This window comes from Furipterus horrens, unplaced genomic scaffold, assembly GCF_987537825.1.
Source record: "Furipterus horrens unplaced genomic scaffold, mFurHor1.1.pri manual_scaffold_6, whole genome shotgun sequence".
NCBI lineage: Eukaryota > Metazoa > Chordata > Mammalia > Chiroptera > Furipteridae > Furipterus > Furipterus horrens.
The window spans coordinates 109,132,701-109,159,002 of NW_028327176.1; the positions used below are offsets into that span (position 1 = coordinate 109,132,701).

The window sequence follows — 26,302 nt, forward strand, 5'->3', positions numbered from 1 at the left end:
CTTTCCATTTCTTCTACATCTATTTCTTCCCTTTGAGTCTGATTTCTCCTAATTGCTGTAGATCTCAGAGCGACTTTTGCGCCCGTGCGTTCATTCTAGCTAATTTCAGATATTTTTCTGGGCGCTCACTATGCGGGAAGGGTGGGGCGGGGTGGAGGATGCGGGCAGATGCGCATTGTACATAGGGGGACAAACTAACGATGATCTTTTAGCTATTGTTTTTTCATCTATAAAATGTGGAAATTTTTGCTATTAACATTCCAGCATTCCCTTGACCACCTTCAAAAGCTACCAACTACCTTCACACTCTGCAGGCTTTCAGGTGCGCTCCCTCGGCCAGCTAATAGCCTGCGCTGCGTGGGCGGGACGTTCGGGGGCGGGACTTCTGTCAGCCATTTCCGCTTCCTGTTCAAGTGAAATCTCCCGCCACCGGGAAACCCGGCTGTCAGCGTCTGTGTCTGCGCTTTTTGTGTGGTTACAGGTAAGAGACATTCCTGTGGATTTAGGAGAGACAGCAATGCTGGTGTTGACGCTTGTAAGTCGAGAAAGAAGGGAGAGCACTTAGCAGGTAGTGGGAGCAGAAGGATTGATGTGGCTCGGGTATTGGTTATTGGTTGTGTTTTTTGGGGCAGAGACTCAGTTGCCAGTGAGTTATTTCAGTAGAGACAGCTTCGCCCAAGGAGGGTCGGGGGAGGATCGGGGGTGGGAATTTTTATAAGGAACGTGTGGATGCTGCCTAAAAGGAGTTCTGAAAGACTGGATTCAAAAGACAGTTGTTTTATTACATGCACACACTTCTCCAAAATGACACATATATAAATTATTCATTGAGACATTGTTTGTAAATGAAAATATTAGAAATAAAGTTGTCTTACATCCAAAAAAAAAAAAAAAAAAGACAGTTGCTTTGTTTCCCTGGGTCATTAAGATAGGAAGTGAATATCTGGACTCGGTCCATTAAGTTTCTTGTTATATAGTACCTACCGCGCTTTCCGGCGAGTTCAGGATTACAGCCCGCTTAAACTTCATCTTAACTCTTGGGACCTCAGGGATCTAAGGACGGTGGTCCACAGACCTCTGTAGTCAGCGGGCAACATCACTTGACTCCTGTGGCTGGAAGTTAGCATCACCACTTGCGTCTTCTCTACCATCGCCTCCTCCCCCACTACCAATTACAAAACTGTTACAGGTGAATTGTAGAAAACCTGGAAAATACAGAAAGATATCGCCCAGGGATATCCACTATTAACACTTTGTGTATGCCCTTGAAGTGAAGCAATTTTTTTTTTTCTGTGCGTGTGGAGTTACTATTTTTTTTTTTTTTTTGTTTATGTTTTTGGTTTGTTGTTTTCTATTCAACTCCAGTTTCCGTCATTTCAACCTTTTCATGTGCTTTCTTATAGGGGAACAATGCAGTTTTCTGGAGCAAGGAGGAAGAAACTGAAGTTGGCAGGTGATCAGAGGAATGCTTGCTACCCTCACAGCGTTCAGTTTTATTTGCAGCCACCTACTGAAAATGTATCTTTGTTAGAGTTTGAAAACTTGGCTATCGACAGAGTTAAATGTGAGTGATATTGAATTAGAATTTACATATTCTTGAGTCCCTCGCTTATACTTTGTGAGAATGAGTATGGTAATTTATTTCCTTTATTAAGCAGTCCATTCAACAAGTGTTTATTGAGGATTTGCTATTCATTTATTTACTGTATAGTTCATATTTATTGTGTCCACTGTTCTCTAGGTGGTAGGGATTTTGAGATGGATAATGTAATTCTCTTCTTTGATGAAGCTGTATTATACTACGTGGCTACAGGCCTCCAAAGTAATAATTATGATTAAGTATTTTAAGGGCTCTAGTAGTGGTGGTGGCTAAAGCTAGTGGAGATGGTGATAGCCAGAAAAGGAGCAGGACAGGGGCGGGAGTGGCGGGGGGTGGGGAGATAATTTATTTGCTTTGGTATACCATAATGAGGCAACTGAGGGGCATGGGTTTATGTTCAGGACTCATCTGAGAGGTTTTTAATTCTTCAATTCAGAGATGCCTCTTTTTGTATTGAGGGAAGAAAAATTCATCTGAAGGATTGACAAAGGGTTTTAGGAAATTTTAAACAAGATTCAGAACGGTGCATTGGATGATTGGAGGGCTCTGCTTCTTCACTATTGTGTCTTCTTCTGTGCTTCATCAGAAAGCAAGGGCTATCTTTCTGATGAGTCTGTGAATGAAGCAGATTTCCTAACAGACAGCTCCACATAAGGGATGCAAACAAGGGGAGCTTAATTTTTTCTTCTTTTCTATTCCTCAACCACAGTGGCTCAGTATAGCAGTGATTATGACCATTTAGTTGACAGTCTTTGGTATTAGATTATGCTGTGGGACATCAATATTTTCTGCATATGAAAGGAGGTTATCCTCTTATAGACATATATAATTTGCAAGGTCTGTCTGAAAGAAGTCCAGCCATTGTTAATATAATGAGAACGGTTTGCACGACATCGATAGTAACTGGCAGCCAAGAACAGTGGACTGGAATGTATGGAATGTGCATGCATGAACAATGATGACTTCACTTTACTAGTCAGTGGAGGCAGTAGATGCCATTGAGTGAGCATGTGTGCTGTGTGGCCATCGCATTCAAATTGACTAAGCCAGTAGGGCAATGAATCTGCTGCAGCTATGGGCATCTGGTGATTGGCAGCTTCATCACAACAATGCACCTGCTCATGCATCATGTCTTGTGCAGAGTTTTTTGGTGAAACATTAAATCACCCAGGTGACTCAGCTCCCCTACAGTCGATATTTGGCGCCTTGCAATTTCTGGCTTTTCCCAAAACTAAAATCGCCTTTGAAAGGGAAGAGATTTCAGACCACCGATCAGATTCAGGAAAATTTGATGGGACAGCTGATGGTGATTAGGAGAACTGTGTGAGGTCCCAAGGTATCTACTTTAAAGGGGACTGAGGCATTATTGTCCTGTGTACAATGTTTCTTGTATCTTGTATCTTCAATAAATGTCTCTATTTTTCATATTACATGGCTGGATACCTTCTGGACAGACCTTGTACATATTGTATTTGCAGAAATTAACTTATGACTTGTCATCTTTTATAAACAAGTAATTATGGAATTGTTATTCATAGATCTTATGTCTTGAATTTAGTTTTTAAAAATTATCTTGCATTTATATGTTCTTCTTTGATGAAAAAAACGATCTTTTGTAGTGCTAAAAGCAGTTGAAAATCTTGGTGTGAGCTTTGTGAAAGGATCGGAGCAATACCAGAGTAAGCTGGAGACTGAGATTCGAAAGGTCAAGTTTTCTTACAGAGTGAGTAAAAGAGGGAAAAAATATTCCTTCAATTTCTATATACTCATTTACTGAGAATCAGTTGTGAAAAAGGACTTATATTAGGCACAGGGCTTTCATACAGATTAATACAGTGTAGACTTTGCCTATACCCCTGGCTGGTTTGGCTCAGTGGATTGAGCGTCGGCCTGCGAGCTAAGTGTCACTGGTTCGATCTTCCAGTCAGGGCACATCAGAGAAGGAAAACTCTGACTCCAAAAAACCTCTGCTGCCTTGCGGCATACCTCTTCAGGGGAAAGGCTAAGGGAGTAAACCCCGACAGAAAATCCGGAGCCGGAGTCCCTAAGGCGGTTTGACGTTGTAGTCAACACCGGCAACTCCTGCGGCGCACCTGAAGCCAAGCTGTATTGACTCCGTCTTTCCCTTGGACCCTTCAGCTGCGAAGAGTGGGGGGGTCTGCTGCATGGGCAACAGCAGACCCTCCATATCACCCTGCCCAGGCTCTGTAGCTTCAGCTTCACTGGAGAGGACACTCCAGCATCATCGCAAGATGTCGATTCAACACGGGAGGAGACAGATACCATGTCACTCCCGAGTTGGACTGCACAGCCATTCTCGGCGGTGCAGATAGACTCTTAAGAAGCTACACCATCGTCTCTCGAGACGGACGGCTGCCGACGACGAGACTTTGCCTAAATGTATGTACAGTCTGCTAGGGGTGATTGACATGTAGTCAGATGACTGTCATACGACAGTGTTTTCAACCTAGGGACTGTTGACATTTTGGGAGAGCTAATGCCTTGTTGCAGGGACTGTTATGTGCATTGTAGGATGCTCAATAGCATTCTTGGTTTCTACCCAGGAGATGTTTCCAGACACTACCGCGTGTGCCCTGTGCAGTACAGGATGGTGAATGCTCTTACTGGATGTGTGCTTAGGAACTCCAGTAGCACAAATAACCACCCAGTTCAGATTGGAGTGGTTTGGGAAGGCTTCCTACAGGAGATAGTGCTGGAGTTGCTACTTGATGGATGTGATTTGATTTTTATTTTGGGAAGATGACTTAACAGCAGGTTGATATAGGCTCATATCTGGTAGGAAGAAAACCATTAAGAGTCTGGAAATGCTGGGAGTAAATTGAATGGTGAAAAGAAGACTGATTGAAGAAATATTAAGAAGGTAAAACAAAAAGATTTTAGTGACTGGTTGCAGCAAAAAGACAGAGAGAAGAGTTATGAGTGACGCCCAGGTTTCTAGTTAGGACAAGAAGGTGGATGGTGGTGATATTTTTGTGATACATAGGAGGAGAAGCAAGACAGTAGGAAGATGTTGACTTTAGTTCTACACATGAACATGAGGGGTCTGGGGAGATGTATGATGGACAATTGGATATACATATAGGTCTGGACTTAGGAAACATCTGGAGTAGGAGTGTAGATTTAAGGGGAATGTTGGAATTATCAGGAGTAGGTGAGAGTGCTGTAGGAAAATATTTGAGTGAGAAGAGAAAGTGATGGAGGACAGAATGTGAGAAATGCCTGTATTTCAGTTGAAGTAGAATCGGTGGAGTGTGGGAAGGAGCTGCTTGGCCACCCGCCAAAGGTACCAGAAAACCTGAGAGCTGCCTGAAAAAACCTAGAGCACAGACCATAAGAACATTTACATGATATCTGTATAGGAAAAGAAACTAAATATGATAAATTACAAAGAAGAAAATCTAAAGATTTGACTCTAAAAATATAAAATTGTGTGTCTAAAAAAATTACAAAAATTTTTGCAGTCATCAAACTGTAGGAAATGTTCACCATAAATATATATCAAAAAGGCTGATACTATCAAGATGTGAAGAACTATGTTAATTGATTTGAAAAAATCCTAAGACACAAATTGGTAAGTGATATTAATACTGATATTGTTGGAATGACAACAGCAAACATTTCTATTATTCTTACGATGCCTGAGAGTTTGTCCTGAGTCCATTGCATATATTAATCCATGTGATCCAGACAACAGTCTTATGCTATTTTTATCCCTGTTATATAGATGAGGATCCTGAGGTACAGATAGGCTAAATAAGTTTCCCAAGCTCATGAGACAGTCAATAGTGGAGCCAAGATTCAAACAGTTTCAGGAGCTTTGGATAGATCATGTAAGATGAGTTATATGGAATCCATTGATTTATTAACTGCGTGGACTCTTTGTACAGTAGAAGACCGAGTGAAGACAGTGGCTGGAGGAGGGAGGCCGAGAGGTGGAGATGGAATGTGCATTCTTTTAGATGTTTAGCTGGAAGGACAGGCGAAGTAGACCTGAATATAGAGGAAGTTGTAGTGAAGACACACATATGTATATATACACGCACTTAGATGACAGAACATAGTTAAACATTTATAAGCTGAACAGAAAGATCTAGAAGGGAAAGAGAAGGAGCTTGAAGATACTTTGAGAGAGCATTTGATAAATCATGGTCCTTAGGAGGCAGGCACAGATGGGTTGCAGGGTTTAGGTATGGGAATTAGCTTTTTGTAGGGGGATGGGGAGGTGCTCTGTCTGTGGAGAGGGAGAGGAAGGCAACATGGCGTGTGGACACAGAAACTGGGAGCAGAAGTCAGCCTGGCAGGTAAAGTCATCAGCCAAGAGAGAAGGGGAAGGTGGTGTGATAGGAAGTTTGGGCCAACAGTGAAGACCGAAACAGCTTTTCTAAGAAATGAAAACAAAGATGATTATGTGTCAAATCCCAGCTCTGCTGCTTAAAAGTTTTGTGACCCTGGACAAGTTACATAACTTCCCTGTGCCTCACATTCCGGACATCTTTTTTTTTTTTTTTTTTTTTTTTAATATTTTGTTTATTTATTTTTAGAGAAAGGGGAAGCAGGGGAGAAAGAGAGGGACAGAAACATCAATATATGGTTGCTTCTTGAGCACCCCCAACTGGGGACCCGGCCAGCAACCCAGGCACATGCCCCAACCGGGAATCGAACCAGTGACCCTTTGGTTCACAGGCCAGTGCTCAATCCATTGATCCACACCAGCCAGGGCTCCTCATCTTTAAAACAGGGATTCATAGCAGAGTCTACCTCACAGGTTTTTTTTTTTTTAAGGATTAAATGGGTTACTAGATTAAAAATGCTTTATAGTGCCTGGTACCTCATAAGTGCACAAGACATGTTTGCTTTTACTATTTTGGACTGGATAAGATTTCCTTAGTGTTGGTAAAGATCCAGCTGAGGTTAGAGGATGTGATTTTTTAATATTCCAGATTCCCAAAGTTGTGTATTTTTTCTTCAGAGGTTCTTGGCATTTTGAAATAGGACTGCGGAGGATAGCTGTAGATTAATTTAGGATCTAGTTTTTGCCAGAAGGTTGGAAAACAAGAAGTTGAGGGTTGATGTAAGAAGTTGTTGAAGCGGTTCGTACCCTGGGTCTATTCTGGATAAAAAAGAAAGTTAAGCCCTGGCCAGGTGGCATATTTGGTTGGACCGTTTTGGGTTCAGATCCCAGTCAGGGCACATACCTAGGTTGTGAGTTTGATCCCCTGTCTAGGTGTGTATGGTGGTGGAGGAGGGTAACTGATTGATACTTCTCTTTTACATCAATGTTTCTTGCCCCTCCTTCCTTCCCCCTTTTCCTTTCTAAAACCGATAAACATATCTTTGTGTGAGGATTAAAAATTAGAAAAAAAAGAAAGGTAAGAGAAGAGTTGATAGGAGGAAAATAATGGGATTCAAACCCAAGAAGTTTTGCTGAGATGAGTTCAGTTCTCAATTTTACCCCATTGCTGACTTAAATAAAATGATAATTATCCTGGAAAGCATATTATGATTTTTATGTTTGAAATTTTTACTTTACATTGGCTTATGCTGACTCAGTACTTTTTTATGTCTTTTACTATTCTAATGCATTTATTTTATTCATATACTGTTACTTTTAAGGAAAACTTAGAAGATGAATATGAAGCACGAAGAAGAGATCACATTTCTCACTTTATTTTGCGCCTTGCTTATTGCCAGTCGTGAGTACACAATTATATACTCTCATTGTCCAATCTGATGTCTCGGGTTGTGAATTGGTACATGGAAAGGTAACATGCATAGGAAACCTCAGAACAACACCAGAAACCAGTGGTTTGTGAGTTAAACACTGTTGCAGTGAATTGTATGAAACAAGTTGTTTACTATTAAATACACACACACAAAAAAAATAAAAATAAAAAAAATCCTATTGCAAAATTTTGCCTGTTGAAATACTTCACCTTTATGGGAGAGTCTCTTCATTTGTGATTTAAAGTTGGAGGGGATTTCATTAAGAAGAGGACTTTTGATACCATTTTTTTCAGAAGAAAGTGGTAATATATATAAAAATAATGAATCAAATTCACTCTTGAATTCAGTATAGGCTTTTAGAAGTTGAGATGTATGGGTTGCTAATCATTAGATTAAGATAATTTCCTGTGGTAGTTGGGTTCTTGTAAGTCAATAGTGCCACCCAGAGGGAAAGGAGTTAGTTGCCTTTTATTAAAAATTTTTTTTCCTGTATTAATATTGGCAAAATAGCATACGTATAAGTTTCTTTTCTGTTTCTTTTTACGAATAGGCTTATCAAATGTGAATGTTGACTCGTTAACTATCCCAAGATAATAACTGAGAAATTATTGACCAGCTTTGGTCCTATAGATTTTCTTTTATAAATAAGAATATGCAGTTTATGCAGTAAATGAATTGCTGACAATGTGAAAGCCACTTTGGAAAAAACTAAATCATATTTTACACGTGGTAGCATAATTATATAACAACAATAATGCTGATTATGGGTCTGTCTGTCTTGTAAATTAATATACTGTATTTGTATGTTGGCTTTTTAAAAATTGAAGTGTACTGTGCATATTAAATTTTGTGAAATTATAAACAATAAAGCTGTAAGCAAATGTTATATTGCGAAGTTTATCTGATTATAATCTATTCAAAGATAAATTTACCTTTATAAAATTCAGATTTATTTGGCATAGATGAAACCACCTTAGATGGAAGTAACACCTTATATTCTAATGTAATTGACTGTTTTGCAGTCACATTAAATTCAGTGAACTATTTTCTTTTATGTTATTTGATAATAATGAAGCTAGGCTTGAAGTATTCTGTATTTAATTCTTTTACTTTTCTGTTAATTACACCTCTCTCCCCCCCCTGCTTAATCCATCTCTGGAAGATTGTGGTGTGTGGTAGTCATACTCTCTTTATCATAATAGAGCACTTTTCACTTCTGTGCCTTGGCATCTTGGTCATGCTTGAATTGTTTCATAGAAACTTCTTGAATTTAATAATCAGTGGACTTTTAAAATAATCATTGGACTTATCATTTATACTTAAAAATTTCCTGTCTCCATTTCAGTGATGATCTTAGACGTTGGTTCATTCAGCAAGAAATGGATCTCCTTCGATTTCGATTCAGTATTTTACCCAAGGACAAAATTCAAGATTTTTTAAAGGACAGTCATTTGCAGTTTGAAGCTGTAAGTATATTTTTACAGTGATTTCCAATTGTTTTCACTATTCATCCCTCCCTAAGTGCTAGCATTCATCCCACCTGATGTGCTAGTGTTGCTGTGTGGCATTTGTTCTTGTTACATCTTCTCCCTAAGTATCTGTCTGAGACACTGACTATTGGTTTTGCCTGACAATGAACCTTTCCCTTTTCTTCACTAGAAGAAAGGCCTCACATTTATAATAGTTGCTTTCTTAAATATACGATTAGTGAAAGCGCAAAAAGATTTAATTTATAAAAGTTCATCTTTAACCAGAATCTTCTAGGCCAAAAGTTTAAAGTTAATATTGAAGTTTAGAGGGATTCATACTTTATTTTAAAAGTCAGTTGTCAGTAAAATATGAATAGTTTTGAAAATAACTTTGCAGAGAAATCTGAATGATTTGCATATAGTAATGATAGTAAAAGGAGGTGTCTGGGACATGCGTAGCGGGGATAAGCATTGTCAGTGGAAATAGAATTTATGTCCTTTAGCTGGCTCTGTGCTACAGTCGGAAAGATGAATAATCCTGCTTGGGAAGACTTAGAGCAGTCGAATGGTAGTAGGACTGGTTGAGCCTTTACTTGGGTGGTAGAATGGGTGACTTGAGGCCAAAATAAAAAGACTGGAGTAGATAAACTACGTTATATCTGAGAAGTGGAAGATGTAAGAATCAGTGTGGGTTATTGAGTTGGAAAAGAGAGATTGCATGAAGGGAAGTAAACAAATACTTGTAGACATTTAATATCTATGATGCGCTAGGGAGGCACTTTCCACACTTTCTCTCATTTTCATAAGGGCCCCAGGAGGTTCTGAATAACGTCAGCCCAGGCATAGAAAAAAGTGTCAAGCCCAGGACCATCTCACCCAAACCCCATGCATTTTCCACTTTGCTTTTAACTTTGATCCTTTGTGAAGTTCATTATTGCTGATACCAATTATAGTCAATTTATCCTTTCATATTAAAAATAATTTATATTTTTGCCATTATTGACATTATTGATTTTATTATGCCATAGAGAAAAAGTGTCTTTGAGATTTATTCTTTATTCTAGAGTAGCTTAACATGTTGGTAAGTATACTTTAAAGCAAAAACAGCGTTTCTTTTTAAAAACACATTTAAAACTGATATATGATGTATACAGGAAATTGCACAAATCATAAGTGTATAGCTCTATGAAGTATCACAAAGTAAGCATCATCAGGGTTAAGAAATAGAACATTGCTCTAACCCTGTGTGCCCTTGTGCCTCCTCCAATTCACCGGCTCCTGTCTCCCACCTAAAAGTAACCACTGTCCTGACTTTTAATATCATATATTCTGTCTGTTTTTGAACTTTATATAAATAAAGTATTACATGGTATATCCCCCACCTCCCAGTTATATTAAGACCTAATTAACATGTAACATTGTGTAAGTTTAAGGTGCACAATGTGGTGATTTGATACACATATAAATTGTGAAATGTTTACCCTAATAAGGTTGTTAACACATCCTTTACCTCACATAATTACCATTTTGTTGTCGTTATAGTGAGAACATTTAAAATCTGTCGTAGCAACTTTCTAGTTAGTATCCAGTACAGCATTATAAACTAGAGTCACTACATGGTACATTGGATCCCTGGAACTTACTCTTCTTTTTTTTTTTTTTTTTTTTTTTTTTTTAAATATATTTTATTGATTATGCTGTTACAGTAGTTCCAATTTTTTCCCCCTTACTCCCCTCCACCCAGTATCTCCCTCCCCCAGCATCCCCCCCCAAGTCCATACCCATGGTTCGTAAAAAATAACTATCCCTCCCTCTCAGATATTAAGACCCTTTGTAATCTTGTAAAGGACAATGGGCGAAGGTCTCAAGCTCCTCTAGCTGCTTCAAGCTGGACATGGTCGTCGTCCTACCTACCCTTGGGTCCAGAAATCCCTAATAAGAGTGGGGGTGTGGAGGGGAGGGTGGCCTTCCCACATGGGGAAGGATCATGCAGACTCCAGGTCAGTTGGCTGTCTCCGGACAACGGCGTGCTTGGTTTAGCAGGCTGGCATCCTTGTTGTGTTCTGGGGGCAACAGATTTGGCAAAAAGGGTTAAAAAGCATCATTCAATCCATAACTACTAGGTGGCAAAAGGCAGGGATTAATTTTTCAATGTTCCACATTAGGAGAAAAAAAAAAAAAAAAAAAAAAAGGGCTTCTTTGGAGGAAGGTGTGCTAGGCACATCTCTCCTGTCCAAAACCCTTTTGCCCATTTTATTTAGTTTGGGCTGAGGGAAATAGTTTATGTTTCCCCCCTCTCAGACCTCTGGGCCCTTTCTGTCCAAGCCATTAGGATAGAAAAGAGAATTCAGTTTTAAAGTGAAGCCCACAGACCACCCCATTCTTCACCAACTCAGCCATTTAGTTCAGCCAAACTGTTGAGTCTCCGGAGGCAGCGCTGCAGAGAGGATTAAGTGAGGCTTATGCGTACAGACAATCACTCAGGTAATGCGGTCATAGGCTTATGCCCTCTGGTTCAATTTTGCTCATTTGTTTGTGTTGTTCATTAGTTTCCTGTAATAGGTGACAGCATAACGTATTTTTCTTTCGTTGCCTGGCTTATTTCGCTAAGCATAATTCTCTCTAGTTCCATCCATGTTGTTGCAAATGGTAGAAGTTCCTTCTTTCTTTCTGCTACATAGAACTCCATTGTGTAAATGTACCACAGTTTTTTGATCCACTCATCTACAGATGGGCATTTAGGTTGTTTCCAGCACTTGGCTATTGTAAATAGTGCTGCTATGAACATTGGAGTGCATAGGTTCTTTTGAATTGGTGTTTCAGGATTTTTCGGATATAATCCCAGTAATGGAATTGCTGGTTCAAAAGGCAGTTCCATTTTTAGTTTTTTGAGGAAATTCCAAACTGTTTTCCATAGTGGCTGCACCAGTCTGCATTCCCACCAGCAATGCACCAGGGTTCCCATTTCTCCGCATCCTCTCCAGCACAAGTTGTTTGTTGATTTGTTGATTATGGCCATTCTGACTGGTGTGAGGTGGTATCTCATTGTGGTTTTTATTTGCATCTCTCTGATGGCTAGTGATGTTGAGCATATTTTCATATGTCCATGGGCCCTCTGTATGTCTTCTTTGGAGAAGTGTTTGTTCAGGTCCTTTGCCCATTTTTTAATTGGGTTGTCTGTCTTCTTGGTGTTGAGTCGTATGAGTTCTTTATATATTTTGGAGATCAATCCCTTGTCTGAGATGTCATTGGCGAATATATTTTCCCATATGGTTGGTTTCCTTTTCATCTTGCTGATGTTTTCTTTAGCTGAGCAGAAACTTTTTAGTTTGATGTAGTCCCATTTGTTTATTCTTTCCTTTATTTCCCTTGCCTTAGGAGATATATCAGTGAAAATGTTGCTACGTGGGATATCTGAAATTTTCCTGCCTATTTTTTCCTCTAGGACTTTTATGGTATCACGGCTTACATTTAAGTCTTTGATCCATTTTGAGTTTATTCTGGTGTATGGTGTAAGTTGGTGGTCTAGTTTCATTTTTTTGCATGTCCCTGTCCAGTTCTCCCAACACCGGAACTTACTCTTCTTATAGTTAGAAGTTTATACCCTTTGACCTACATCCCCTCATTTTCTCCACCACAGCCCCTGGCAACCAACATTCTACTCTCTCTATGGTTCGACTTTTTGAGATTCCACATATAAATGAGATCACAAGTATAATTTTTTAAATAATAGCTTTATTGAGATACAATTCACATATTTTGAAATTCACCGTTTTAAAATGTACAATTCATTGGTTTCTAGTATAATTACAGAATTTTGCAACCATAACCTCAACCTAATTTTAGAACATTTCATTACCCTAAAGAAAGAAACTTGTACCCATTAGTAGTCACTCTTCATTTCTCCCTCTCTCATCCCTTGGCAACCACTAATCTACTTTCTTCTCTGTGAATTTGCCTACCTGGACATTTTATATAAATGGATCATGTATCTGTGATCTTTTGTTACTGGCTTATTGCACTTAGCATAATAGTATTTTCAAGTTTCATCTCTGTTGTAGCATGCATCAGTACTTTATTGCTTTTTATTGTCAAATATTTTTATTAGCTCTTGATTGACATTTGGGTTCTTTCCACCTTTTGGCTGTTTTGAATCATGCTGCGGTGAATATTTGTGTATAAGTTTTTGTGTGGATATCTTTTCATTTCTTTAGGTATATACCTGGGAATGGAATTACTGGGTCATGGACTAATCCTGTGTTTAAACTTTTGAGGAATCGCCAAATTGTTTTCTGAAGTGACTGCATCATTATATATCTTACCAGTGTATGAGGGTTTCAGTTTCTCCACATTGTCACCAACAATTGTTATCTGTTTTTCGAATATAGCCATTTTAGTGGGTATGATATGTAATTGTGGTTTTGATTTGCCTTTTCCTAATGACTTAGAACATCCTCTCATGTGCTTATTGCTTATTTGTATATCCTCTTTGGACAAACTTCTATTCAAATCCTTTGTTCATTTTAGAATTGAGTTGTCTTTTTTTGTTGTGTTAAGAACTCTTTACATACTCTGGATACAAATCCATTGTAAGTTATATGATTTTCAAGTATTTTCTCCCTTTCTGAGAGTTCTCATTCTATTATTATTATTATTATTATTATTAGTCAAATATATATTTTTAAATTTTTGATTTATTTATTGTTTTTCTATTACATTTGTCCCCCCCACCCAGCCCACCCCTTCTCCCACAGTGAATCCCCACCTCGTTGTACATGTCCATGGGTTATTTAAATTAGTTCCTTTTTATTATTATTTTTGATGGTATCATTTGCAATACAAGTTTTTAATTTGGATGTAATTTATGTACTTTTTTTGTAACTTGTGCTTTTCCTATTGAGATCAAAGAAGGCATTACCTAATGGAAGGTCATGAATATTTACCTGAGGGTTTTCTCTAAGTTTTATAGTTTTTCTTACATTTAGGTCTGTGGTCCAATTTTGAGTTAATTTCTGTATAGTGGTTTGAAGTAGGCATTCATCTTCATTCTTTTGTATGTGGATATCCAGTTGATGCAGTGTCATTTGTGTCTGTTCTCTCCTCATTGAATTGTCTTGCCTCTTGTCAAAAGATAGTTGACTATAAATTGGTTTATTTCTGGCCTCTCACTTTTATTCCTTTGAACTGTTTTGAAATTGAGAAGTGTGAATTCTCTAACACTCCTTTTTGGGAGATTATTCTGGCTACTCTGGGCACCTTGCTGTTTCTTGTTTTAGGATAAACTTGTCAGTTTCTACAAGTAAGCAAGCTAGGATTTAGATTGGGTTTGTGGAGACTATGTAGATCAATTTGGGAAATATTGACATCTTAATATTAAGTCTCCTTATCCATGAATATGGGCTATTATTCTGTTTTTTAAGATTTAAAAAATTTTTCGTGAATCGAAATTGTGTACTTCTTCTGTTAAATTTATACCTATTTTATTCTCTAATGTCATTACAAAACGTTTTTTGTTTTTTTTTTTAATATCAATTTTGGAATGTTTATTGCTTGTGTGCAGGAGCCCAGTTGATTTTTATATATTGAGCTTAGAAGTCGTTTATTAGTCCTAATAATTTTTAGTTGATTCCTTAAGAAATTATGTCTCTTACCATTAGATAACCTTATTCCTCGCAGTCTGGATGCTTTGTATTTCTTTAATTTTCTCTAATTTCCCTAGGTAGGCTCCCCAGTAATATATTGAATATAAGTGGCAATAGTAGACAAACTTGTCTTGTTTCTAATTTTGGGGGGAAAGTATTCAGTGTTTTACCACGACATATAATGTCAGCTGTGCAATTTTTGTAGACGCCCTTTACCAGATTAAGAAAATTTCCTATAAAATATAATTGAGCAATATAAATACATTTTTTTGTGTCCATTCTAAGAAATAAAAATAAAAAAATAAAATTTGGTCAAGCATTTTCATCATGAGTGTTAGATTTTTTTCCAAATGCTTTTTCTACACCTGTTGAGACGATCATATGATTTTGTCCTTTATTTTATTAATATGGTATGTTACATTAGCTGATTAACTGACTTTTGGATGTTAAAATGACCTTACTGTGATATTCTTTGAATCAAGCCCCCTTGACCATACATACTGTATGATTCTTCTTATATGTGCTAGATTTGATTTGTTAGTATTTTGTGGAGGATTTCTGTGTTTATTGCTAAGCGATATTAATCTAGTTTTCTTGTGATGTTTATCTGGTTTTCATATCAGGATAATGTTGGTCTCTTTGGATGAGTTGGGAAGTATTTCCTCCTCTTTTGTTTTTTTGACAACATTGTTCTGGATTGGTGTTAATTCTTTAAATGTTTGGTGGAATTTACAGTGAATTTATTCTAGGCATCACTTTATGTCTTTTATTTTTTTTTAAATAAGATTTTATTTATTATTTTTAGAGAGATGAGAGGGGAGAGAAAAACATCAATGTGAGAGAGAAACATTGATCAATTGCCTCTCAGACCCAATGTGACTGGGGACTAAACCCGCAGCCCAGGCATGTGCCCTGACCAGGAAACAACCCTGCGACCTTCTGCTTTGCAGGATGATGCCCAACCAACTGAGCCAGACCAGTCAGGGCTGTGGGGTGTTTTAAAATTACTAAATCATTTACTTGTTTAAATTTACTTAAATTCTTTAGTTCTTTTTGAGTTAGTTTTGGTAATTTGTGTTTTCTAGAAATTTGTCCATTTCATATAAGTTACCTAATTGCAGTTTTTCATAGAATTCCCTTATAATTTTTATTTCTGTAAGATCAGTAAAAATGTCCTGTCTTCCCTTATTTTACTAATTTAAGTCATCTCCTGTTTTATTTGGTCATATAAGTAGAGATCTGTAATTTTGATGATTCTTTGAAATAACTAACTTTTGGTTTTGTTCTCTCTTTTGTCTATTTCTTTCTTAATTAGATTTTATTGATTATGCTATTACAGTTGTCCCAATTTTTCCACCTTTGCCCCCTTCCACCCAGCACCCCCAACTCCCTCAGGCAATCTCCACACCATTGTTCATGTCCATGGGTCATGCATAGGTTCTTTGGCTACTCCATTTCCTATACTGTATTTTACATCCCCATGGCTATTCGGTAACTACCTATTTGTACTTCTTAATCCTCTCACCTCCTCACTCATTCCCCATCTCTCCTACCATCTGGCAACCATCAGAACTCTCTGTATCCATGATTCTGTCTCTGTACTTCTTATTTACGTAGTTTGTTTTTTAGATCTAATTGTTGATTTATATTCTTTTGCCATTTTATTGTTCATAGTTTTGATCTTCTTATTCTTAAGTAAATCCCTTTTACATTTCATATAATAATGATTTGGTGATGATGAACTCCTTTAGTTTTTTTCTTGTCTGGAAGCTCTTTATCTGCCCTTCAGTTCTAAATCATATCTTTGCTGGGTAGAGTAATCTTGGCTATAGGTCCCTACTTTCCATGACTTTGAATATTTCTTGCTAATCCCTTCTAGCCTGCAAAGTTTCTTTTGAGAAATCAGCTGACAGTCCTTTGGAAATTCACCTTTAGGTAACTAACTGCTTTTCTCTTGCTGCTTTTAAGATGCTCTCTTTATCTTTAACCTTTGGCATTTTAATTATGATGTGTCTTGGAGTGGGCCTCTTTGCATCCATCTTGTTTGGGACTGTCTGTGCTTCCTGGACTTGTGTGTCTGTTTCCTTCACCAAATTCAGGGAGTTTTCTTTCATTATTTTTTCAAATAGATCTTCAGTTTCTTGCTCCTCCCTGTCTCCTTCTGGCATCCCTATGATGAGAATGTTGGAATGCTTGAAGATGTCTCAGAGGCTGCTTACACTGTCCTCTATTTTTGAATTCTTTTTTCTTTTGTTGTTCTGATTGGTTGCTTTTTGCTTCCTTATGTTGCAGATTATTGATTTGATTATTGGCTTCATTCACTCTACTGTTGTTCTTTATTTCAATTAGTGTATCCTTCATTTCTAACCGGATCTTTTTTATGCTGTTGAGGTCCTCACTAAGTTACTTGAGCATCCTTATAATTAGTGTTTTGAACTTTGCATCTGATATATTGCTTATCTCCATTGTGTTTAGTTCTTTTTCCAAAATTTTGATCTGTTCTTTCATTTGGGCCGTGTTTCTTTGTCTCTTCATTTTGGCAACCTCCCTGAGGTTGGTTCTATGTATGAGATAGAGCTGCTATGACTCCTTGTCTTGGTAGCATGGCCTAACACAGTAGGTGTCCTATAGGGTCCAGTGGCACAGCCTCCCTTATCATCCAAGCTGGGTACTCGAGGTGCACCCTTTGTGTGGGCTTAGTACACCCTCCTCTTATAGTTGAGCCTTAGTTGCTGTTGGCAGGTCAATGGGAGGGATTTACCCAGGCCAGTCAGCTGCATGGATGGGCTATGACCACTGACCACCAACCTCTGCCTTCCATGGAGGATCAGCTGTGCAGAGGCAGGGTGGTGGTGCTCCTATGTGGTCTTTAGCTGTCCATTCGGTGTGCAGGCTCTGGAGTTTCCTAGGTGGTGCAGGCCAAGGCCAGCCCTAACCTGTGTTCTGCTTACGGCCACCCTGCCTGAGCTATAAAGCAATCTGAGATGGCTGTTCCTTGTGTTAGGCTTGGAGATTCCCAGGAGACAGGAGAAGCCAAGTTGTGAACCTAGGCTGGCTGTGCTAATGCCATGTCTGGGGCCACTTAGCAAGAGGTACAGGGGCTGGGCGTTCACTGAGGCCAGCTGTTGCTTGTTTGAAAGGATTTAGGAAGTTGTGAAGCATGAGCCAAGACCAGACATTCATATGGAAAAGCAGCTTGGATGTGCCCATACTTTGGGTAAGAGGTAGTCTCTGGGGATCTCCAGGGTAGGGCAAATGTTGTTAGCCAGATTGATGGAGTCTTAGATATGGTTCCAGCTTGCTGGCTCCTTGGCTCTGTGGGGGGAGGGTTCAGAAAAGGGACAATGTCCTCTGCCTGCCTTTCTGTTCCCTAGCTCTTGTCTTCATGCCTGACACTTAAGTTCCACTCTGTATGCCACTGGTGCCTTTCAGTGGGACCAGCCTGTTCTGTGTTACCACCCCTCCTACCAGTCTGGATGGATGTTGTTTCTTTAATCTGTAGTTGTCAGACTTCCATTCAACTTGATTTCTGATGGTTCTGTATGATGGTTGGTGTAATATTTTAGTTGTGATTTTGATGTTGTGGGAGGAGGTGAGCAGTATTTACCTGTGCTGCCATCTTGACTGGAAGTCTTTGTCTATTTCTTATTTCTCTAATTTCTATTCATTAGTCTTGTCAGATATCAATCTTTATTATTCCTTCCTTTTGCTTGCTTTGGGCTTGGTTTGCTCTTCTAGTTTCTTAAGGTGAAGTTTGGTTACTGATTTGAAGTGTTTTATTTTTTATTTTAATTTTTTGAATTTTTTATTGAGAGGGGAGGGGAGGGAGAAAGGGAAGAAGAGAAACATTGATGTGAGAAAAACATCAATTGTTTGTCTTCTGCATGCACTCTTGCACTGTACCGAACCCTCAACCCAGGAACGTGCTCTGATTGGGAAGTGACCTGGAGAACTTTGAGAACTTTTGGTTTGTGATATGATGCCCAACCAACTGAGTGACACCTGCCATGGCTTGAAGTGGTTTTTTCATTTTTAAATGTAGGCGTTTAGAGCTATAAATTTTCTTTCAAGTACTCCTTGAGATGCATTCCATGAATTTTAGTCTGTTGTTTCATTTCATTCAGTTCATTACTTTGTTGTGTTTCATTTTTATTCATTTGAAAGTATTTCCTTTTTTCTTCTTTGACATATTGGTCATTAGGACTGTGCTGTTTAATTTCTATATATTTTCTAATTTTTCAAACTTCCTCCTATTACTGATATTTAGTATCAAAACATATTTTATATGAATTTAATCCTTTTAAAATTAAGTCTAATTTTATGGCCTAGTATATGATCTATCCTGGAGAATGTTCTTTGTGTTTACTTGCTGCTTTTGGTAGACATGTTCTAGTGATATAGTATGTTAGGTATAATTAGTCTATAGTGTTTTTCAAGTCTTCTTTTTCCTTGTTGATCTTTTGCCTATTTTTCTATTCATTATTGAAAGTACGGTATTGAAGTTATTGTTAAATTGTCTGTTTCTTCTTCAGTTGTTAGCTTTCCTTCATGTACTTTGGGGCTCTTTCTAGGTGCATGTGCATATGTGTCTATAGTTATTAAATGCATCTTCTTGATGGTTGACCTTTTAATTATTGTGAAATGTTCCTCTTTATCTCTAGTAACATTTTATTTTAAATCTATTTTGTCTGATAATAGGATTGCCATTCCAGATACTTTACGTTTGTTTCTGTGATATATCTTTTCCCATGGTTTTACTTTCAGCCTATTTGTATCTGACTCTAAAGTATGTCTCTAGTAGATAGCATGTAGTTGGATCATGTTTTTCTAAATCCAATCTGCTAGTCTCTTCCTTTTGATTGGAGTATTTCATTCATTTGTATTTATTGTAATTATTGATAAGCTAGGATTTACATCTGCTATGTCACTGTTCATTTTCTGTATATTTTAGGGTTCTTTTGTTCTGTCCTCCATTACTGACCTCTTTTTTGTTAAGTAGGTATTTTCTATTGTGCCCTTTTAAGTCCCTTATCATTTGTTTATTTTCTTATATTTTCTGATTTATTTTCCTAGTAGTTTCCCTGGGAATTACAAATAACATTTTTATTTTAAAACAATCTAGTTGGATTACCACTCAGTTAATTTTAATAGTGTACAGTAACTTGCTCTCACACTGCTCTGTTCTCTCCCCCTACCATTGTGCTGCTATTGTCATACAAATTGTATCTTCATGCATTAACACTGGTAAATTTTTTGAGTTCTGGAAATTGTGAAAATGCCTTTATTATACTATCACAGTTGAGTGAAGTTTGCTTTGGTTTACAACTCAAATAGGGATAATTTCTCATCAGGATTTTGAAGGTATTGCTGCATTACCTTTTAGCTTCCTGAGTTGCTTTACTTATTTCATTTTGATTTCTGATTATTTGCATCTCACTTTGTATACTGTGGCCTTCCCATCTCCTTTTCTGGTATTGTCAAATTTTATTATGCTATCTGAATCTTTTTTTATTTATTGGGATGGGAACTTGGTGGGCCCTTTTAATCTGAAGACTTGGGTTCTGATGTTTAAATTTCTTTTTGTTATTGCTTTGATAATTTCCTCCTTTGTCTTCTGTGTTTTCTCTTTATAATTTCTTGTTAGTTAGAATTTGGTTTTCTTGTTTTACTTTTTGTCCTGACAGCCATTCTTTATCTTTTTATTTTATTTTATGGGAAAGTTTTTTCTTAATTGAAAGTTCTTCATCTCAGAATTTTCTATTTAATTTTTTTTATCTGCTCTCCTGTTTGTAATGTCTAACAGTTCTTTCTGTTTCTTTTTTTTTTATAGCCTTCTGTTTTTATTTCATAAATATAATCTCTTTTTGAAGATTATTGTTTCCTACTCCTTTCATCATCTGCCTCTCATTTCTTTATTTAGTTCATCTGTTTTGGATAGTGTTTCATGTTGAATATTTTTCTTGAATATATAATGATCCTTTGCTGTTTTTTTTTTTTTTAAGATTTTATTTATTTATTTTTTAGAGAGAGGGGAAGGGAGGGAGAAAGAGAGGGGAGAGGAACATTGGTTGGTTACCTCTTGCACACCCCCAACTGGGGACCAGCCTGCAACCCAGGCTTGTGCCCTGACTGGAATTGAACCGGCAACCTTACACTTTGTGGGACAATGCTCAACCAACTGAGCCACACTGATCAAGGCTGTTTTTGTTTAAGATTGAGTTAATGAAAAGTAGATTGCAAGATTGGGCTTTATGTGAACATGAAACTGTATGAGAAACTGTTAGTGGGCCTTATTGTCTTTGGCATATCTGAATTGCTAGCATCACTATTATTATGCTTTGGGGCCATTATTAAGCGAAATAAGGGTTACTTAAAAACAAGCACTGTGATACTTTGACAGTTGATCTGATAACCAAGATGGCTACTAAGTGACTAATGGGTGGGTAGTGTATATAGCATGGATATTCTGGCTAAGTGATGATTCATGTCCTGTGTGAGTTGGAGCAGGTGGCACAATATTTCATTGTACTACTCAGAATCATGCACCACATTTTAAAACTTGTGACTTGTTTATTTCTGAAATTTTTCATTCGATATATTTGGACCACAATTGACCATGGCTAACTAAAACTGTGGAAAGCAAAGCTGTGGATAAGGGGGAACTTCTGTACTTTAAAAAAACTTTAAAAAAAATTTATTGGTTTTAGAGAGAGGAAGGGAGAAACAAGCACTGGTTTGTTGTTCCACTTATTTATGCATTCATTGGTTGTATGAGAGAAACATTGATCAGCTGCCTCTCGCACGCCCCCAACAGGGGACCTGGCCCACAACCCAGGCATGTGCCCTGACTGGGAATTGAACCAGTGACTTTTTACTTTATGGAACGATGACCAACCTACTGAGCCACACCGGTCAGGGCTATTGGTTGCTTCTTGTATGTGACCTGCTCAGGGGTTGTACCTGAAACCAGTTGTCACAATTAGTTTTTCTTACTACTATGGTTACTAGTCTGTTTGCCATAATTTTCTTTCTTTCTTTCTTTCTTTCTTTCTTTCTTTCTTTCTTTCTTTCTTTCTTTCTTTCTTTCTTTCTTTCTTTCTTTCTTTCTATTGTGTTTCATTCTACAGGTCATTTGAGTGGTTTTATTATAAACATACTTTAAAGTAAGATGTAAAAATATGGATACAATTGAAAGATTGACAGAAGAGAAAATTAATGACCACACTTGTATGTCAGTGAGGGGGTGGGTGTCCTATACAGTTTCTAAAAGGAACAGTGATTTTGTTTTTTTAATGTTTTGGTTTTTCTAGTTCAAAAAGATTCTCAGTGTAGGGGTAGGAAACAGGTACGTCGTCCTCTGAGGGGTTTATCAGAACTTTGGGTAGAGGCGTGTACAGTGTGAAAAACATTATGCCTTTTGTTTTTGCAATGAAAAATGTAGAATGTAAAACTTGATCAAATGTTTGTAGCTGGTGGAGATTCATTGAAGTTGGAGCGAGAAAGCCTTGCAGGGGGCCTGGCATAAGAGTCATTCCTGTGAGAGATGGTAATCCCTTTCCGGGCAGAGACCTTTTCCCACTTCTTCTGGGACTCTTCCATGGTGTCTGACCCAGGTAATGTAGGAATTGAATTCAGGTGCTATTGATGAGCTAGGTCCCATAGCTCTTCCCGTTCCTAACTTTTACCATTTCATTAATATTTAGAAACATGCACATTATCTTCATTTTGATTAGAATGTTTGGTTTGCATTTCAAAACTATTGTACTAAAACATGTGTCAGTGATGCTTTTAGATTTAGGATCCAATGTTTTAGACGCAGGACAAAACAAGGGTTAGGGAAATGTTATTAGCATTTGTCACACAAGTCCCTGATGTGCTTAGCCTCTGCTCCCTAAGTCGAGGCTGAAGGACACAGTGGGAATGGAGAGCCGGGGGGTTTCTGTGTCCCAGAAGCTGGATTGCTGGCATACACATCTTAACAGTACACCTGGAATTCAAGTGTGTGTGCTGTGTTTATGTGCGTTTCTCTATCTTTTCAGTTTCATTAAAATGGTAATGACCCTTATGTTGATCTACTTCTGTAAAATAATTGTTTTATGTCAGGAGGAAAGGCAGTGTTATAACTAAATTGCATTGTGTTTGATGGAGAGATACAGAAAAAGGGACAGTTAATTTCTTTGCATAGGTTTTTTTTTTTTCTTAACTTTTGTTTTTGTTCAGTTGGCCTTGGCTGATATAATTTTATTTGATAAAAATTGGAGGAGATGAATAGGGCCAGTTGTCAGATCTTGGATTCGTGTGTTCTGTTTCTGGCTCTGGCAGTGCTTTGATACTTTGGCTTTTTTAGTCTATATGTGGGTTTTCAAGTAGATTTTGAATCTTTATGGCATACAACAGAAAGCCTTAATATGAAGTATTCAAAAAGGAAAAAATGATGTTTTAAATTGGATTTGTGTGTAAATAGCTTGGATTTTAAATCTGAAATTTCTAGGAAGGATTAAAAATGAATAAATATTGCTTGCTATCTGTGGGGACCATTTAAAATGGATCTCTCATTGTTGAGTTGATTGACTTACCTCTGTGTCACATTAAAGGTGAGTAGCGAAGGTTAAACTGATTCTATTAACACTTCTTCACTTGACCAGTTAGGGAAAGGTCAGGCTTTGACAGCTGTCAGCCTCACAGACAAAGGGTCCCTGTGTTGTTGCAGTTCAGAGACTTGACAGCAGCTTATAATTTACCTCAGTGTTTTCAAACCTTCTCAGGAAAGTCAAGAAATAATTTTTAATTGATTTGAAATGCCAGTGAATCTAATGGCAGGGTATTTTCATTAGAATAGTACAGAATGGGAGGGACAGTGAAGGTAACCATCTTAAAAGATGTGGAGAGGGTGCTGTGTGTCACAAATGAAAACGCCACTGCATGTTAAATAGGACCAGTGCTGTTCAGTTGCTAAATATGTTCAGGAACTAAGACCTTGAGTGAAGGCAAATGTGGCTGGTAACCTTATTGTCCTGCTCACTGAGAATAAGTACATGCAAAACTTTCAGTTGCTTATTTTTGCTTTTTTAAAAATAGTTTTTCTTATCCTGAACCTAACGTTTAAAATTTGTTTCTTATCCCTTGTAGTATGAAATCTTAATTGCTTCTATCTTAGAAATTATTTCATGTGATTTTCGGCTGACAACTCTTCGGTGAATGTGAATTAACGTTTGTACTTTGTAATTAAAAATGTCAGTTATAGGAATTTATTAGGAACTTTTGGATGCCTTTTTACAGTTAACATTGGAACATTGATTTTACATTGGTTTAATAGTTTCACATGTATAGACTTTTAAAATAGTTTTTGGTGTTTATATATGTATCATTGTTTCTTAGATATTTGCAAGTTGACCTTAAGGTAGCTGTGGTTTTCTGATCATTTTGGCCCTTTCTTTACAGGGTAGGTCAAAAGTAGGTTTACAGTTGTTTGTATGGAAAATTATAGAATAGTTAATAAATAATAATACAAGAATAAACTGTGTGATTTGAGTATTCACAACTATAAACCTACTTTTGCTCCACCTTGTATTGTTTTCATGGTTAGTTGATCTAGTTTGGGTGGTAGCTCTTCTGGAATTTGCATTCATCATTGCGGTCAATGCCACTTCTATTACTTAAAATGTGAAAATGCCATTCACCTGATATACACGACTCTTTATACCTACCCTCTGGAGTATGTTTATAAATTATATGCCTATTAATAAGTCGCAAAGTGATTTTAATCTGACGTCTGCAAAATGAAATATGTGTACCCTTTAATTGCTCCTTTCGAAACAAAATAAATTTCAGAGGATAGGGAATCGGATGAGATAGTTGAGACAGGAAGCATAGATATAAAAGTGGAATATACTAGAGATCAAATGCGTTTGTTAGGCCTGGAAGCTTTTCATGGGACTTCTGACAAGCCATTGACTCTGATAGGGGAGGAGAAGGCATCTGGACCAGAGTGAAGTGGGATGGTAAGACAGACACTGTTAACACTCTTGGTGGAAATTTCAGTCCTAAAAGGAATTTAGAGGGAAGAATTAATAATCAGCTGAAGGGTCAAGTTTCTTTTGTGAAGTGGGGACATAAATGGTTTTTATGTTCCAAGAATGTAAAATGTAAAATAGTCAGGTTTCAGTTGGTCTGCTTAATGGTTCTAAGCATGGTGATCTCTGAATATTGAGAAAATGTTTGAATTAATTTCTAGAAAAATATAGTTGTTGTCTGTTTTATGAACTCTAGGTAATCTTTAAGATGAGTACAGTAACATAAAATACTTATCCTTCTTAGAGTTAAATATTAGGTGAAATATATATGTTACATATAAAATGAATTTTATTGAACTGAATTTCAGGGATTATGCTCCTTAGCAAATTTCAACTTGTTTTGTATTTTATATAGGGATATTTATGACTTAGACAAAGTCCTTTATGTGTTTTTGTTACAATTACTACCTTTAACTTCTTTCCAAATTATTTAAATAAAGGCATTAACACAGGGCTTCCATTTTGTAAGCAGACTCCACTAATACTATAATACTTTTACATATTTTTTTCAAATAACAGAATTATGGAAGCCAACCTTGTATTATTCTATATGTTTGTTGGGTAGCTATAGTATTATATTTGGAGAATGAGGAAAAGTTTCATTGAATTTTCTAGTTAATTGAGGCCTAACCATTTATGTATATAGTTGTAAAAATACACCATGGCAGATGGTCTTTAATGGTGATATTTTAGAAGTTCACAGAATCTGAATTTTCCTTATCAAGCTACAAAATTAGATTCTGCTCATTATAAGATAGTTTAAACCTAGCTAAATGTGAAACTTCAAGCTGAATTACCCTTGAAGGCTAAAATTAACATATGCAAAAATTTTCAAAATAACTTGAGAAGTCATTTCTCGTTTTTAAAGTTTCGTTCGGCTTTTGAATATGGAATTCCTTGTATTCTAATTGTTGATGACTCCATGCCTTTGACTTTGCCCTTGAAAAAAATGTATGACTAAATTAGCTGAAGTTTTCCACAGACAGAGCTGTGTCCTAATGGTCTTATAATGTTATATATGTTACTGTTTAGGTCCTAAAGTAGTGAAATAAATTTTACTAAATATCATCGTTAGTGTTCTAATATTCTCTGTAGTTAAACATTTACATTGTAAAGTGTTATGTTTTCTGAAGGTGTTCCAAATAAGGTACTCAGTTTTTTAATGCATACATTATTTTTTTATCCTGTAATTCTAACCTCTTCTTGTTCCCCCAAAGCTCCCTGAGATTTAATCCTTTTTAGTTGAAGTCATGTCATGGACTAGTTCATAGTTCAGACCTAGGTCTGATGGCCTTTTCCTAGGACTTTTGAATGAGAATAAGAACCAGGGATATAGAGTTGTGTTCCCAGTCATTGAGTGACTAAATCTGAGCTACGAAGTCAGGAGGAAGAGGTTGCAGCAACAACAGTTAACCAGTTAGCCCCGGCCCCGTTAGTGTATTCATGTTGCTGCTTCTCCCCACCCCTCTGAAGGCACATAGACCAGTTAAAATTCTTATTCTGAACTTGTCTCCTTTTATTCTCTGCCTGCTACTGATTGCTAATCTCTGTGACTTTTTGATTTCTTATGCTGCACTCTAGCTATTGATCCCTGCCAACTGTCCAGCACTGCCCCCCCCTCCCCCCCCCTCCCCGGCCCCCGCATTAGCTCTGGTTAAAATGTGCTCTCTCAATTCTAGTGTCTCATGATGCTTTTGGGCAAGGTAATCCTTCTGCCATCTATATTGGAGCCTAATAGTCAGATATTTTCTAGTTCCTTTTAGTTGATCCAAG

At 37.3% G+C, this 26,302-nt stretch overlaps 1 protein-coding gene across 1 annotated transcript in view; it reads left to right on the top strand.

The window, feature by feature from the left end:
* Positions 1 to 413: 413 nt before the first annotated feature.
* Positions 414 to 26,302, top strand: part of PRIM2 (DNA primase subunit 2) — a 316,163-nt gene continuing 290,274 nt past the window's right edge. The window contains exons 1-5 of the mRNA XM_090280494.1: positions 414 to 481; positions 1,404 to 1,564; positions 3,220 to 3,323; positions 7,235 to 7,314; positions 8,691 to 8,811. Of these exons, the coding sequence (XP_090136620.1) occupies positions 1,411 to 1,564; positions 3,220 to 3,323; positions 7,235 to 7,314; positions 8,691 to 8,811 (459 nt within the window). The 5' untranslated portion in view covers positions 414 to 481; positions 1,404 to 1,410. The remainder of the gene's footprint in view (positions 482 to 1,403; positions 1,565 to 3,219; positions 3,324 to 7,234; positions 7,315 to 8,690; positions 8,812 to 26,302) is intronic.